We start from the raw sequence: 16,940 nt of genomic DNA on the forward strand, positions 1-16,940 counted from the left end.
TTTCTTCTGATATTTATTGCCAAAAACAAACTGACACCATATAAACGTTGCGTTTTTGCGTTCAAGTAAGTCGCGCCAATGTCGACGTATCATAATTAGAGATTAGGTGGGAAAGCAATTGCCAAAAAACATTGTATGTGTGTATAATAGCATCATATATATTTAAATTCGTCAACTAACGATAAAAAATCACACAAGTGCTTTGCATAATAATAATAAACAACATTGAAACAGCTAAAAAACAAAAACAACCGTGACAGTTAATTTAGTATTTTTTGGCACGTCTTGCGTCGCCGACGCCCTCCATTGCGGAATCGTCCGGCCCCGAGTCCCGGTTGGCCAAGGTTAAGGCATTGTGTTACGCTTCATTTAGAATAACGATAGACGACACATCGAGAGTTTTGGAGACGGATGGGAAGAAGTGCTGCTTGAATGCGAATCGGCTGAACAGATCGTTTCGCACTACGCGACCCTTAAAGGTCGAGTAGAACCTACTGTCGCGTTACCTAAGTATTAGAAGTGTCCACGACACGAGAATTAAAGTTGGTCCAAAGATTTGCTTTTTGATTTTTGGTGTTCCTTGACAGAGTGAAGTCACCGCTCGCAAAGCTTAAATTTACGCGTGATTCATTTGTTCGGTACATACGAAAGAATAAGTAGATACGTGTGCGTACTGGTCCGCCGATTGTCTTTTGCTTTTCGCGCGACGAGCGTCGCTCGGCGATCGCCCGTTGGTGATCGGTGGTTCTTAACACACAAAAGATACGGAGAGACGGCGGCCGAATTATGTGTTGGGCGGTTCTCGCAGACCCTCGCTGTGGATGGTCTTGCCGGCCATCTTCAACATGGCTTTGCTCTCGGCGTTTCCATCTAAAATACTGCCACCCTGTAACAATGAGATCCTGTAAGAGAACACCGTACTAAACAGACTACATTATAAAGCAGAATACATTGTATAAATAATCTGTTTATTTCCCTCCGTCTATTACATTTCGTAACTAACACAATCGATAGGATACTGAAAAAATAATAAAGTAATAAGACTGTCTCCTTTTGAATTCAGTCGATTACCAGGAATCAACTTCCTTATCAGGAGAAAGAGGCAGATTGAAGTTCAGGCAAAAGCATCAATGTTCAAGCTGTCAGGTCATCAAAGGCGGACTGAAATTGCTCGAAATACCCATAGCCATAAACTAATGAAATTTGGAAATTTACCAATTGTTGAAATATCGCTAAACCTAGCATATTGAAATTTAGACAGAAACTTGTTCAGGTTATATGATCATCAATGGAGGCTTGAAGTGTGCACTCAATCTTGAGCGATTGGAATATGAATACCAATTATTATCGAAATTTGGGTAAAAAATGCAATTAAAATGCCATTAAAGGTCCATAAGCCACTAAAGGTCATTAAGGGCAAACTGGCAGATGAAGGTATAATTGAAACTTAGAATTAATTTTGTTACAATTATAAGTTGACTGAAAACCTGTCGAATTTTAATTTAAAACCAAACCAAACATTCTGTTATATATGTGTCGTACATACTGAAAGAGTCACTAACCTTTCCAATGACCCTTTCTCCTCTCTCCTGCGGAGTTGGCGGGGGTTGGCCCAGTCCCCACACTTCCAAATGTCGGAAATGAAACTCTTTGGTGTGCGACATCTGTTGATAACCCGAGAATGTCGTACACGACTCGCTGGAGTGACCCTTCCCGTACTCTGCGTCCAGCCAAAGTCCGCAGAAATTGTGCTGTCCTCCCATCGCCTGTAACATCCGTTCCTTTAGTGTGGCTGCTTCCTCGCGCTTATACCACGCCTACCAATCCATTCGGCATCGTTTGCTGATGCAAATTCAAATACTGAAAATGCTGGTTGTATCCGGTCGATGGGAAAATCCTCATGCGAGGCGACAATGTGAACAAAAAGCTGCTGTCGTCTCCAAAAAAATTTGGTCCCAAGGTCCAGTTCGCCGGAGCGAAGCCGCCGAACACGTAACCACTGCGATCCTCCAGGACGATTACGGAAGGTCCCTGGTTTACTATACGACCTGGAAATCCGCGCGCATAATATAGACACCAAGTGCATTAAATAAAAATCGCACCTATTAGAGTGGAAAAAGATTCGCCGTGAATTTCCGAACTGAATAGGAACCTCCATTCGACCTGGTATTGTTGGGGCAGATGGGCGTTAATAAACACGATCTGGTTTAAGTCTAAAATGCTGGGATAGGACGGGATCAAGTCCAGGCCTCGACAGTATGGTACCAGCGAACGTTCTTTGGTCCCATCGCTCTCCACAGAAGACTGATCCGCCTCTATCGAAGTGGGTTGTTTCTCGCTTAACACGGCTGCCGACTTGTCCTATGAAGAAGCAAATGTATTAACCAATGTCGCAAATAACATTATCTGCTTACTTTGTGCGAAATATTGTATAAATGCATAAACACAAACAGAAGCAACTGTCCAAGGACTGTACTGCCTTGAAGCCATGTTTCCAGTAACCTTCTGGATATAACACTATCGCCTAGAACAATCAATATTAGATTGGTAAGAGTTTAGTATATTAATTAGATAACGGATTGAGGAAAAAGTAATTTCGGTTTTAAATGTCAAATATTTTTGTCATTTCTGGCAAGACCATAATTCCATCACTGTAGAAATTCTCAGAATTCTTTCCCAAAAACCTAAACCAAAGATTTGCATAATTTTTTAACAAGTAGCTCTATGTAAAGCGAACCTTCTTTACAAAGCTTAATTTGTCTTTCATTTAATTTATCAGCTTATTACAGCGCAATAATTTAGAATATTTCATGGATTGTTACCGTCAAAATATACTTTATTTTTAAATTTAAAGCAATCTATTGTGAAAAACCGAGATTACTTTCCCCAACCTAATGTGTGAAAAACTTAAAACATTTATTACCAGCCAAATCCCTTGTTAAACTTTCCGCTAATCTTTGAGAATTTTGAGTATGCGTGCTACATCCCTTTCCTGCCCAGCTTTTATAATGTTTTGAATTACTCAGTTTCTGTATCTTCATATATGAACTTACTATAGTTTCTACATACTAAAAATAAAACACTAAATCTAGATACATACTTAAACAAAAAAACAACTAACCTCTTTTACTAAATTGTATGGGATGTCATTGCATTCCTCCTCTGATTTACCTAAAGATGTTAATAAAACTTTGACTTTCTCATCAACTGTACCTCTAGTACAAAATACAAATAATTCTGCAAACCTCTCCAAATCTACAGTGGTCATTCTCTGTTCTGCCCTCCCAAACAGGTAATTATTTATGTATTGTAGTAAACGGGCATCCATTTGAGATCCCCATAATTTCTGAGAAATAAATGTCATACTTATAACTATAAATAACAGTAATCAATAATTATAGTCTGCAATAACATAAAAGTAACTACTCATATAAAAAAAACTGATGTTGATGGTCGCTTGAAGTATAAATTAAACATCAACTGATTAAAACAACTTATTAAAAAACATACTGTAAGTTCATCTTCCTTGATTCTTTCGGAATTTTTACTTGCTAATTTGAAAGAATTACTGACAATTAACTGTTCATCTTTGGACAAAAAGGAGCATTTAGCTGCCAACTTTTTGCTGCTATTCACACCCATGTTCCGAATACACCACTTTAATAAATATATCACAGATACATTAGATAAAATAGTCAGAAAAGCTTAACCTGAAAACACATTAATGTTAACAAACACATTTAAAACATTTTACATATGAAATATAAACACAATGTAACTTAAAATAAAACACATTTTAAAGGGGTGAATAAATGACGCACTTACCCTGTCAACCAGCAAAATCAACGAAATAATAATTCAATGCAAAACAGACAACTTTTCACAGGCAATTCTAAAAATAATACAGCGTTATTACCGAAAGAACAAACCAAATCAATAGCAATCACATTTAGGTTAACCAAAATCGCAAACCTATTTTTTTTAATCCATAAGTAAACTGACAATCTTATCTGACCACAGGTATTACTTAATCATTTACCGAACTATATACCGTATGTACTGTTCGTTGACACAAAGTTTATTAATGCGATAATGTTTGCAAACTTTGATTTGACGTCTTAATAGATCATTTTTATGTTTTCTATATGTAATTTTGGGTGTATATATTTCCGTGTATAACTGGTTGCCTGGGATACTAAATTGATTTTTTACAATTTAAATTTAGTCTTTATAAAGAGTTATTTAAAATTTGTCAGAAATTATGAATAAATTCCAAACAAATAATTAATGCAGTAAAATATTAGAACTGTGAGAATTGACTTTCGCAGCAAAGAAAGTGTAATGTTTATATTATAGAATTAGTTTTCTAAAAGTTGGTCGGTGTTACAAGGCTCTTTGATTTCGATATTTCCTTGAAACAATTTAAGAACCAGGCGACCGCTTTCGATTTAGCTCTTGGTCGTCCGAAGAATTTTAAGAATGACAACGTTGCCATATCAGCCGTATTTAAATGGTCAGCGGGTCTTAATTTGGGAATACGTGCTTGAACACTGACAACAAGGTACAACGTCAAGGAGCCTATTCCCCTAAATGTAAAAAACTACTTGAGCGTAATCGCGTAGACCGAGGAAATAACATTTTTCGAAGACAAACGGGTAATTGCGATAGGTCAGTCGTTTGGAGGTATGGAGGATGACGTTTATAAAAATTTGTTCGTGCTTGTTGGAACACGTGAGAAGGGACACGTGATACAGTATAGCGCTGATATATGTATGTGTGTGCGTGAATAATTATTAAAACAGGAAGGATCCATACGGAAACGGTTTCCTAAAATTAAACCTGCTATACATCACAGTGTATGCTTTTTTTATTGTTGAAATTTAAAGTAATTTTATAGTAATCGGATTTGTAAGATTGTTGTGTAAAAAAATGTTATTGTTTATATATTGGCGATCTTATATTAAATTTTTTCGCATTATTTAAATTTATATAACTATAAACCTGTTCATTTTTATCTAATTTCTAATATAATCCTTTTATTGTGATTTCAAACAGCAAAAATGTGCAAGGTTATGAAATGAATCATATGATTACATATTATGTCTCCATTATATATGTTATGTTTACTTTTAAGCTCGGGTGATAATATTTGAGAAATTCCGACAAGTCACTGCAAGTTGGACAAGTTAATGCGGGCCATGGTATGTAATTTCCTGATTTTAATCACTAGGCAATTAAAGCTTATCGAAATAAATTCTATATGTTATTTGTTGGTATATTAAGTGCAAGTTGATAATATGTATTAATTATCGTAAATTAATATATTAGTTATTCAGTTAGAGAATATATTTATTAGATATTGATTTTTTCAGATATTTTATTCAATTCTTGTTTAAAATTTTTTTCTATTAGAAACTTTTTTGAAGAAGGTACAATGACTAAAATCTAGTCAGTTCCGCCGATGATACTAAATACCTGGAAGGTGAGTCACTTACTGGCCGCCCTATAATCTGTTTTAATTACCAAATAAGGCAATATTTTCTCGGTGAACATTCTTTGGCGTCCTCAAAAATTGATCTAGCATTAATATGATACGTCAACTATTAGAATGCGTTTAAATGAAATAGACCGATTTATCTACTTTCAAAATAGGTTTAAATATCATCATTTCATTTCGTTTAAAAATCATTTCTTCATTTGACCTCTTTCTCTATAGTATTCTTTTGAGATCGCCAAATACTTAGTAATCACTAGGGGGTCAGATTTGAACTACAGAAAGTCAATTTGTTTAATTTGACGGACATATATCTCGTCACATCGCCAAGGAACTAAACATCGGCCATAAAACAATTCGGAACCATTAAAAGCACACAGTTAAAAGTTCAATGGATCGAAATTCCATTTGTGAATCACTATTGAATCGAGACGCAGAAGAGCTTCACAAACGCTTGCAAAGTGTTTGGTGATATTGGATAGGAAATGGTCGTTATGAACTTTTATTAGAGTCTCTAGTATCTACAATGAATGTAATTTAAGCAGCCATAATTGATCAATAATGAAAGTTTTATCTTCCAACATGATTACGCTAGACCAAACACATTTTCTAGATTGAAAAAAATTGAAACATTTGAAGTTGGCTTGAAAAAGGATTCGTAGATATCATTTAATTCAGTTTTTCTAAGTTTAGTTAAGGAATTTTAGTTTTATCAGAAAAGTGGTAAAAGAATATTCATAATAACCCATTTTTCATTTCAGTGTTGTCTTAGTTTGATATCTACGCGCTTTTCGTATGAGTTAAGCCGTAAGTAGTCACCGATATAATGCAAATCCAGCAATACTCTAAAGAAATGTTCATATTTCTCTGCTGGGAGATTAAAAAATATTTTAATATATAAATCATTCATGTTTATTGAAAAATATTTATATTTTGTTCATAATAGTTCGTAATTTGTAATTTTTGGTTAATAATTTAGCTAGGAACACACGGCATACCTTCAGAAAATAGTATTTAGGATGTTATATTGTCCTTTTTAACGGATAATTATTTTTAATGAGTTATTTTTTAGACGTTTATATTAAATTTTAATTAAGGGAACTACTAAGACGTCGTATTTAAAATAAATCATCACACCAAATCATCAAAAGTCAAAAAAAAACTATTTCCAATAAAACTAATTTTGTAAATTGTAAAGACAATTTCCAAAGCCATTTTAACGAAATGGAAATGAAACACCCTTCTGAATAATTAAACATAGAGCGTTTCCCATTATAATCCGTCCGAGAACAGAAAATCAAAAACAAGATTTCCTCAAAATTGTCCTCAAAAATACGGTTTGTGGAAAATGTTTAATTCAAAATTTCTACAAAAAAAATTGGAAATTTGGAGCGCCGTAACAATTCCTCGTATTTTTGAACGGCAGCCTCCGCGAGTTCGACGAATTTTGCTATTCCGCTAAACGGCTTTTTACGCTCTTATCACGAACTCGTACGAACATTTCCCGTGATTGTAACGGAGACTGTCGACAGTCTTTTTTCTAAACAACAATAAAATACTAGATGTTTGTTTGTTTTTTTTTCTCCACGAACAAGCGATACAAATTCTCTCGAGATAACGAATGACTCAAGAGGATTTTTGGGAAGCTCGAATTAATTTTTGAATCAATCGACAACGGCGCAACGCTTCTCGAAATGACTAAGCCGATTCCGTAGCGCGACGGCGATTCTGCGAGTAGGGCGTACGGTTTTTGTGCCACTGGTAATTAGATGTCCTTGAAAATTTTTATTATTTTAAAGGATAGATTGCCGGACAAACGTGGTGTTGAGTCGGAGGAAGGGCAGAATGTATCATCAATTTGATACTTTATACAAATTTGGTGTTTTTCCTTTTGATTATGTTAATTGGGTTGAGAAATTACACATTGTTATAAAATATTAGGTAATTTTTGTTCACTATCTCTATTTGTTGTGCAGACTTGCTATAATTATCACAATCAATCTATTTTTTATATAGTAAACGATTCAATTTAATGTTTAAGTTCATGACGCTTAAATATTTTTATAGTGCACAATACATATATCAACAATGACCTAAAAAACTATTAGAATGTGATTCACCTTACAAACTTTTATTATCAGCTTGAAATATGCGAAAATTAAATAATGTGTTGGGGAAAAGTAATGTCAGGTGTCTCCATATAAGCTATAAATAAGCTTTAAATAAATAAATAAACATTTATAAATATATAAGCTTTAAAACTTGACAGCCTCTTGCCAAACTTCTGGCAGAATTTCTGTAATTTCTTGGTATACAAACGAATCAGTTTATCTGTAATCATTCATTTAAAAACATTTATACATTTAGAAATGGAAACTAAGTCCATTAATTAATGTAGACGTCAAGTATTCAGCTTCTTTCAATACCCGGTCTTACATCTATCCAGTCCAGTCACTTGCTTTATAGTCATTAGTTCCATAGCAATGTTAACATGAAATATATCGGTTTATCTGAATGTTTTAAAGAATTTAATTAGCTTGTTCCACGATTAACCGACCAACGCGAGGTTCACCTGCGAGGAATTTTCCAGAACAAAAACAAGCAAACTTAGTAAGAAAGTAAGAAACAAAATATAACGAAAATTACCTTCTAGAATCTTAATTTTCAACTGACACTTTAGCCAAATGTATTTCCAAACTTACTTCTTTCTTCGTAAAGCATACTTAATGAAAAAATGAAATGTATATATAAAATTATGTTATATATTAATATATTAAAGAAATAAAGCATGTATAAAAATATAGCCTCCGTATATTTGTGTCCGCAAAATCCGGAAAGTATTCAATCAATTATTTCGAAATAGTTCCTATTTACAAATATAGAAAAAAAATTATATGCCCTATCACTTAAAAATAAGTTCAATTGATAATACACTTTGAACTTATGTGTAAAAGTGTCATTTAGAAAACAGAAATCTTTTTCAGCGGGCAAATTTATTGGTAAATTCATTAATAGTTCTTAAAAAAAATCATAGACATATAAAACATTAGCACCAAAACAACACATGTAACAGTAAAATATTCATTTCAAGCTGATGCACTAATGTTGGATATGAAAGGGGGAACAAATAATAAACCTAATAAAATAAAATAAAATAATAAAATAAACAAATGATAAACCATATTAAATAAACCTAGACTACCAGAATCTCGGAAATTCCCTTAGTTTAAATTAATAATTTGTATTGTAATGTTGTGGTTGTATTTTTGTAATTTGTATTACATTATTTGTCGATAAGCAGGCCTACTATATCATTAGAGAGACAGTAATATAGATATAAGTAAGAACGTCAGCATGGAATTGAAATCGTTTACATGCATACGCGCGCGCCACATAAAACCGCTGGTCATCTGGGTCGTTTAAAGCTAAATAGGAGAAACGATGATTTGCCAAAAATCGTCTGTAAATTGTTTCTAAATTGTTCTGGTGCGTATAAGCTAATTAATTTTGTCGCGTAACAATTAATTTCGAGATTTTAATAATGTCCCCAGAATCCGTGGACTAATCCAGAAGTCGCTTTTCGCTGACGTTCTTTTTTATGTCAACAGAATTATAAACAGCTGATTAAACTTTGACATAATTTTTTAACTTAAAATTAAACAATGAAACAATTAAATATTTTAATGTAAATTATTATCGGTTGTTATTATAAATGTGTTGTGTTTAACTTGTTATTAAAGAAAGGATAATTAACTGGTTTTTCTACGGCCAGTTCGTGAACATGGAAAAATTACAGCAATTTGGAATTTCGATTCAGTAAACTACAAAGTTCAAAAAACGGCCGCCTCACACCGAACTTCGGAAAACCCTGGTTGTTACAAGCTGATAACAAGACGTTAATAAGACCGGTGAAATCCACTGTTACTCAATTAAACAATTAATCATTTAAATTGATATTGGTTGCGGTAAACCAACATACATTTATCATCCAGTGTACTAAAATAATCATAAAAATCTATTTATGTATTTGTTTAAAAAAAATGTAGCGAGGATATTGTTAAAATAATTGTTGTTTTTTTAATTTTCCTGGATTACAAAGATTTCCAGTAAATATCAAGTAAAGAGTTCAAGTAGAACTTGAGGCACCTTATTGATTATATAAATTGATAATTAAGTTCCCAGGAATAATTGCTTATCTTTGGCTATTTTTAGTGTTACGATTTTATATAATAGATAGTAAAAATATTTTGATTCCTAATATTTTTTGTACGAACAAAATATTTGTTTTGTTTATATAAGTATAATGTGTTTCTTTATGTAATATTGGTATGTTACTATCGTAAAGAAATTGTATAGATGTATATAATTTAGTTTAATATAAAAAATATTGAGTTATTATGAAATGGAATGAAATAAATATTAAAGCAAAATGTTGTAAAAGTTATAAAATGTGATCAAAAGGTAATTTACTTGTAGAACAAGAATATCTGTGGAAATATACAGAAAAAGAGCAGCCATGTGGATCAACTTCATTAATAATGTAGAAAACCATTCACAGATAACTTTTTGCTTAATTTTTGTACTTAATGCAGTGGAGTTCTGACTTGGTCACATCCTGAGTTGCAACAGTTTAAAATCCTGGAAAGTAAAATGGCTTTTCTAGTGGTGACGACGTTGTAACTATGGGTAATTATTAGTACAGACGTTTAAAAGTAATGATTTCTTAAGTTTGAATTTTAAGTTATTCTTGATGAGAATTTAATGAAGACACAACAAAAAATTACAGCTTTTGTTAAAAGTCCTCGAACTCCGCTACCTTCAAGCGTTCGAATGACATATCTTGCCCAAAAATAAGCGAATCAAGACCTGATTATATGTTGTTCGCGCGTTTCATTGACCGAACTGAACTCCAATGGTTTCTGTTAATGCCTCTTGGTAGATAAAACATTCAAATCAAAATACAGAAGCGGTCCAAAAAAATAATGGATAATATTTAATAAGTTTGATTAAAATTGCCAATAATTTTCTGATAAATCGTACAAATGAAATCATATGATTAGGAATTTCACATTTCACCATAAGATTGAACAAATAATAATAAATGATGAAAATGCAAACATTATTTTTATCAAAAAATACCAACAAGTACTAATCTGCTAAAACTAAATTAAATCTAAATCATGTCCTCCCTGATTGATGGTTATGCAATATAACAAAGGTATTTTTTCGCCATCGGTTTATAAATATTTACGCTTGATAAAAAATGTTGGCAATTATTAACTGAAACCATAACAATTCCACCTGCGGAAAAATTTAAAAAAAAACGGACGCAATACCGGGTACTCGTCTAATTATTCCAGTTACCTTGCAACTCGAACGAAGGAAACAAAAAAGTCCGCCGGTTTTTCGCTGGACGTACTGGGGAATACCGCGGCTCGGAATTTCTGATTGTCAGGCCGGCGTTGCAGAACATCCCCGGTATACCGTTGACCCAGTTCGATGATTCACGTCCGTGATCTCCGGACTTTCTCGGCAAATCCGTTCACGGATACCCGACCTGTAACTGTTGCACACTTACATAATCTTGCACCGGCCGTAATTATCTATTCGACTTTTCGCGAGTTCGAACTCGTCCCGTCGAGACCGAGGGAAATACCTGTGGAAACGTTGGCGCAAACAGATCACACCCCTAGCGGGTTTCCTCGAATTCGTAGTCGATAGGACATCGCGCCAGCCGTGGAATTCACGCGTCCCCACTCTCGCGACCGATTGTTTTAAAAGCAAGGTAGGCGTGCATCTTCGCGTCATAAAACAATCGCGATCGTAAGCGCGCGTACAGTTTAAAGTTTCGAGCATCATTACAACGCGACTTGGATAATATTTCGCAACATTAAGTGGTGTGTTTTGAATTTTTTACTGATTCTGTGTGTGTGATTTATCTGAGGATTATTAGGACTAATATTATTCCCACTAGGCGGAATACATTGATTGTGAAAGTGGATTACAAATCCGTGAGAACCCTTACTTATACCAGACCAAACATGTGTTTGACGAAATCAGTGGAAAAGTGTCAAGTTATGAATAGGTAAGCATCGTAAATTTACGCAATATTAAAAGGGATGGCGCGTGTTTGTGTAACGATTATCAGCAAATAGCGCGTGGCGTCGAAAGCGCTACTCAAAGCTAAAACAATACAAGATAAGGTGCTAGTTTTCACCGTGAAATAACAGCAGTCAACTTTTTCCGAATTTTCGAAATCAAAAAGGTCAGAGCGTAACACGAAGGTCATTGGCTACACTCACGTGTGCGCTCCGTTTATGTAGCGCGTTGCCCTGGAAACGGGGAGCGTTTGTTTTACTTGGCGCTTGGGGTCGTCGTCTAGACTGGAAAGGACGTTAATCTCAACTGGATTTTTTAATTTAACCAACGAGCGGTATTTGCTGATAATAATCGAATAAATATTTGTTTTTTTTTCCTGAAAATAATCTTATACAACGAAACTTACGTTGCTTTTCTTCATTGCAGAAACAAATTGAGCCGATCCCTGAAATCGGCCTTAATCAATGCTAAAGTGGAGCGACGCTTAGTTTGTGGCCTATTCCCCGCCATCGCCTTCTTGGAAAAAAGCCCAGAAGACGTCGTATTATGCGTGTTACCCGCGGCTCGTCCAGGGGACGCCGCCACTCACATCCAGGCCGTTCTCCTGCAGGCTTTCTGTTACGAGAATTACATTCCGGTCCTGCAGGTGGACTGCGGCGAAAAATTGGCCAAATACTGTGGCCTGTCCACCAAAGACAAGCAAGGCGCCTACTGCAACTGTGCCATCATCACCAGAGATGACACGTTGCCTTTACTAGAAGACGAGGTCATTCCCATGTCCAAGAACGAACATCTGCTGGCGGATTTCTACGAGTGCACCTTGGAGGAGTTTCCGAGGCCTGTCATTGAGTTGCCAATTTGAAGGAGACGGAAGACCAATCAGCGAAAAAATCGTTTTTGATCTAGAAACGAAGCAATCAGCCCATGAATTGATGTTTAATCAACAAAACCGTTGTGACGTGGTGACATGTTTTGCTCAAAGTGCAATTGGTGAAAACGAAAGCAATAAACACGTCGTTTGTTTATATGCTGAATTAAATTGTTGTACTCGTACAAAGAGAGATTTGTATATTGTTATTGGTACATATTGTGCCGAAATGATGACTTATTGAATTATTATGTAACATTTGTAAACTGTGTCGATTTTGAATTGTTGTTACTGAGATTTTTTATGGAAACATTTAATGATAACATGAATAAAACACATGTTGTAAATATGTATATATTGTTTTTTATTCTTATGGAATCTCACATGAGGAGCCAAGCACCCTTAAATTTCCCTTTTTCGGCTAATTGCGTGGCACATAAAAATCGATTATTCTTCACGATACAACAGATAAGATATAATAGTGCATGGCATATTACGAACAATTCGCCATGAGGACAATTTCTGTTATATAAGTTAGTTTTTACAGAAAAAATAAAATAACTCGAAATCAATTTTCAATCAATCATCGATACTGTCGATATTTAGTTGCGGGGCATTTTCGCCAGATGAACTTCGATATGTTTAGATTTCATCGAATTTATTAATTGGCCAAGGCGAGGTCCATTGTTAACATCGAACACAAACAATTCTTGATATGCATTTTCAAAAGTGATTGAGATTTCAAGAGTGATTTTCAAAAATCAAAAGTTTAACGAAATTTTAATTAATAGTTATAAAATTTCATTCTGTCTTGCGCATTATAATTTCAATTATTAATCATATATCGTAAATCCTCATGTAATATACTTATTTTTATTTATTACATATAATTAATTTTTTAAAAACACCTAAAAAGCGCGCCTCGCCTCAAATGATCATGACACTCAAAATATAGAGATATCTATAAATCTCTTTATATTATTAATATGCCTTTGGCCCTCTATACGTCGGTACCTACGACACCCGAGAATCAAATTAGTTTTCTTCTATTTTTTAGGTTATTCATTACCAACATCGCTAACTTCATGTTAAACTGACATCTGTCACGTCTCTTTTCAAATCGTCCATTGTTGACGGTCGGTTTAGGTTTTTCATAAATCTATAATCATCGGCATCGAATAGCCAGTTTTTTAGAAGAAATATAATAAAACTTTTATAAAAATGCCCCCAAAGTTTGATCCTAACGAAATTAAATATGGTAGGTTTATTAATTGAATGAATGGACGTTTTCCTATATGGAACAACTGTTTTTTATTTGTTCTAGTTTATTTAAGATGTGTTGGAGGAGAAGTTGGTGCCACTTCATCGTTGGCTCCTAAAATCGGTCCATTAGGTTTGGTGAGTATCTTATAATGTTTGTACTTAATTTTAGAATTATAATTTATACTTTATTCGTCTAACCTCATTTTTGTTTTTTTTTAGTCTCCCAAGAAAGTCGGTGATGATATTGCCAAAGGTACCGCCGACTGGAAAGGCCTAAAAATCACCGTACAACTTAAAATTCAGAATCGTCAAGCCACGATATCCGTTGTGCCTTCAGCTGCCTCTCTTATCATTAAGGCTCTTAAGGAACCTCCAAGAGATCGGAAGAAGCAGAAAAACAGTAAGTAGTAGCATCAAGTACAGGTTTGACTGTAGGTAATAGTTGCATTAAAACTTAAAAATTGACAGTATTGTTCATTTACTGTTGTATATGTTTTGATGCCAGAGTAATTGTTCCTTATTTGCAACCCTCGCTTACGAAGTACTAAGTGTGTTACTACTGGGAATAAACATATATATTTAATATCTAACAATTATTTGCCGATTGTCATTGAGTTGGCTCTAATTTTTGCTGTTTATTTTCTTTTAGTTAAACACAGTGGAAACATAACTTTTGATGATATTTTGGCCATTGCTAGACAAATGAGGCCACGCTCGATGGCTAAACATCTTTCTGGCACTGTAAAAGAAGTTTTAGGTATGTTCATGATTTGTGTAAATATTTGACAACTTATATAAAAAATGCTTTAGGTTCTGCTCAGTCAGTTGGTTGCACTATTGATGGTAAACTTCCACATGACGTTATAGATGAAGTGAATGATGGCACTATTGAAGTTCCCGACGAATAAACATTTTTATAAATAAGAACAATAATATAAGTAAAAAAAACTAATGCTTTTGTTTTAATACTGTTCCCCTTTAAATTTTTTATTTTAATAATGAAAAGTAGGTATAGTATGCTGTGTTGCCAGTTTACTCAAGTACATTTATGCAGCATATTATAAATTAAGGCAGATCAATCATCAATATTTGGTTATTGAATTTCGAATAAACTATTTGTTTTTGCAACATAATGCTAGATTCTGCTTTTTAAAATCGTAGACCCAAAAATATAGATTTTCATTGTTTTCTAAAATATATACAGTCTTGAAACGATAAGATTTAAAGAGGCAATGTGTGTAAGATAATAAGGTGTATTTTCAGTTGACTAACCATCAATCGACAGTCTTCTGTCAGTAATCCAATTTGAAAGTTCCTATATGTTTTAGTAACAATTGAATTGACGAAATATCGGATTTATTTCGGGTCATAATTGTAGTTCCACTTGTTTTTATAACATTTTCACTAAACAAACAATGAAAAACAGATAGTAGCTCTGGAATTGTGAGGAAATACGATCGATATATTTGTTAATAACGTAACCCTCATACGTACAGGATGAACACGTCCATAAGTCAAGTGGGGGCCACAAAATATACGGGCGGACTGCATTGTGATAAGGACGCTTTGACCGATATGTTTGGATGGTTTCTACAGGTTCTCTTAGCCTGTCTAGCATTCACTTGTTTGATCGCTAAAAGGTGAGATTAAATGAATATTCTTGAAGAACTGTAATATTATGTTGCTTTCAGGTTTTGTGAGCCTAGGATTCGTCGAAGGTCCTGGCAGATATGGTTTTATGATACCTCCAAGCAAGGAATGGGTGCAATGGCGATACATTTAGCGAATGTGTGGCTAGCAGGGCAATATCAAGGAGATCCCTGCACTTGGTACCTGATTAATTTTCTACTAGGTGGCTATGATACAATGTTTATGTATTGTTACATGCTTTTTTAATGTTTGTTTATAGATTCATCAATGGGTCTTCTGATAATCTTTGTAGGAATAAGGACATGCCAATATTTGGCCAGGCATAAAGGTTGGGAGGCTATAAATTTTGGCGAATACGGGAAACCTCCCAATGTAAACGCCTGGCTGGCGCAGTGTTGCTTATATGTAGGATTAATGGTGGTAGTGAAGGTTTCAATCACGTTATTTATGCAATTAGACTTTTGGGAAAACGTTAAGAACTTTATTTTAAGTCCGTTTAATAACCCCAAAGTGGAGCTAGCTTTTGTCATGCTAATTATCCCGTTTTTCGTCAATGTAAATTATTTTGATCTTGATAGAATTTCAATTAGTTTTTATACAAATTGGTTTTAGATGTTGATGTTTTGGGTGACGGACAACTTTTTAATGTACAAAGACCCTAGTAGGCGTAGGCGGGATAGTTCGGAGGTTTCTCTTTTAGAGAAAGCCAAGGTGAAGTATAAAAATTTGAGGAAAAAGAAATTTAACTCGGAGAGCGATGTTTTACTGTCAGGTAAGGAAATGTCTTTTGTTTTTTAGATTATTATTTCAATATTTGTACATCTAGGAGATGATGATCTGATTGATCCAGAATAAGTGCCTGTAGGTAGAAGAATTATCATGATGTGAGAGTATCCAGAAAGGATATCGAAAGGTTTAGTGGGAATCCAAAAAAATGGGATGAAAGTTTTTATTCATCTTATACTGTGATAAATAAACCCTTTTTTTACATGGCCTAAAGGTTCTCACTATATAATATTATACAGTGCCAAAAAGGCTTAGTTCGAGTAGTTCATTATTTGGGTTCTTTTTATTTTTGCTCAAAGGTTAATGTAAAAATATTATTTGTTGCATTTTTTGTGTCCTGTTTTGATAATTAAGTGCATATTTGGAAATATCTTTGTTAAATCGTGGTTATATTGTGATTTTTACATGTATCTTAAGAAATTGTTACCGTCGTTACAGAGTGATATTAACTTGTAGGGTAAGACAGTCAACATTTTACGTTAGATTTTACTATTGTATATTTATGCTAGTTAAGTTGGCGTGCCGCGTCATTATTTAATATATTTTACATTGTTGATTTCAAAATTAATTTTAAGACATATCACTGCAAATTTTCTGGCATATTTGGAAACGAAAAATATTTGAGGTTATACCAAAAAATACTATACCTTAAGACTTTACTGTTTATTATTATGAGGATTCAAATAAAGACTTATTTTTCTAAAGCGTCTTTTCATTGTGTTTATGACATCAATTGTTTCTATAAGCAATTAAAGTCTAATCGGTAATGTTTAATACAAA

At 34.0% G+C, this 16,940-nt stretch overlaps 4 protein-coding genes across 12 annotated transcripts; 3 read left to right on the forward strand and 1 right to left on the reverse strand.

Moving 5' to 3' along the window:
• Positions 1 to 130: 130 nt before the first annotated feature.
• Positions 131 to 10,955, reverse strand: LOC143200452 (MTOR-associated protein MEAK7). 9 transcript variants are annotated; one of them, XM_076410878.1, is made up of 10 exons: positions 10,859 to 10,951; positions 3,826 to 3,892; positions 3,511 to 3,710; positions 3,122 to 3,346; positions 2,924 to 3,068; positions 2,415 to 2,524; positions 2,103 to 2,361; positions 1,822 to 2,048; positions 1,563 to 1,766; positions 131 to 886 (listed from the first exon to the last, which is right to left on the reverse strand). In XM_076410878.1, the coding sequence occupies exons 3-10, from the start codon at positions 3,640 to 3,642 to the stop codon at positions 785 to 787; spliced, it is 1,404 nt and encodes a 467-aa protein (XP_076266993.1). In that variant the 5' UTR covers positions 3,643 to 3,710; positions 3,826 to 3,892; positions 10,859 to 10,951; the 3' UTR covers positions 131 to 784. The 9 variants fall into 9 exon arrangements, with proteins under 9 accessions (XP_076266993.1, XP_076266991.1, XP_076266992.1 ...); XM_076410876.1 differs by lacking the exon at positions 10,859 to 10,951 and adding an exon at positions 3,948 to 4,165; XM_076410877.1 differs by lacking the exon at positions 10,859 to 10,951 and adding an exon at positions 3,973 to 4,118.
• Positions 10,956 to 11,391: 436 nt separating this feature from the next.
• On the forward strand, positions 11,392 to 12,592 carry Gadd45 (Growth arrest and DNA damage-inducible 45). The gene is made up of 2 exons (XM_076410886.1): positions 11,392 to 11,579; positions 12,020 to 12,592. Exons 1-2 carry the CDS (start codon positions 11,536 to 11,538, stop codon positions 12,453 to 12,455), a joined length of 480 nt encoding a protein of 159 aa, XP_076267001.1. The 5' UTR covers positions 11,392 to 11,535; the 3' UTR covers positions 12,456 to 12,592.
• Positions 12,593 to 13,551: 959 nt separating this feature from the next.
• On the forward strand, positions 13,552 to 14,676 carry RpL12 (Ribosomal protein L12). The gene is made up of 5 exons (XM_076410887.1): positions 13,552 to 13,719; positions 13,786 to 13,859; positions 13,944 to 14,124; positions 14,374 to 14,481; positions 14,535 to 14,676. The coding sequence occupies exons 1-5, from the start codon at positions 13,683 to 13,685 to the stop codon at positions 14,630 to 14,632; spliced, it is 498 nt and encodes a 165-aa protein (XP_076267002.1). The 5' UTR covers positions 13,552 to 13,682; the 3' UTR covers positions 14,633 to 14,676.
• A 331-nt stretch (positions 14,677 to 15,007) lies between these two features.
• On the forward strand, positions 15,008 to 16,864 carry LOC143200464 (store-operated calcium entry regulator STIMATE). The gene is made up of 5 exons (XM_076410901.1): positions 15,008 to 15,364; positions 15,416 to 15,576; positions 15,634 to 15,929; positions 15,987 to 16,146; positions 16,201 to 16,864. The coding sequence occupies exons 1-5, from the start codon at positions 15,222 to 15,224 to the stop codon at positions 16,227 to 16,229; spliced, it is 789 nt and encodes a 262-aa protein (XP_076267016.1). The 5' UTR covers positions 15,008 to 15,221; the 3' UTR covers positions 16,230 to 16,864.
• Positions 16,865 to 16,940: the final 76 nt, after the last annotated feature.

Source organism: Rhynchophorus ferrugineus, unplaced genomic scaffold (genome assembly GCF_030347505.1).
Source record: "Rhynchophorus ferrugineus isolate W39M unplaced genomic scaffold, kcgeb_rfMv2 rfM8, whole genome shotgun sequence".
Taxonomy (NCBI): Eukaryota; Metazoa; Arthropoda; class Insecta; order Coleoptera; family Curculionidae; genus Rhynchophorus; species Rhynchophorus ferrugineus.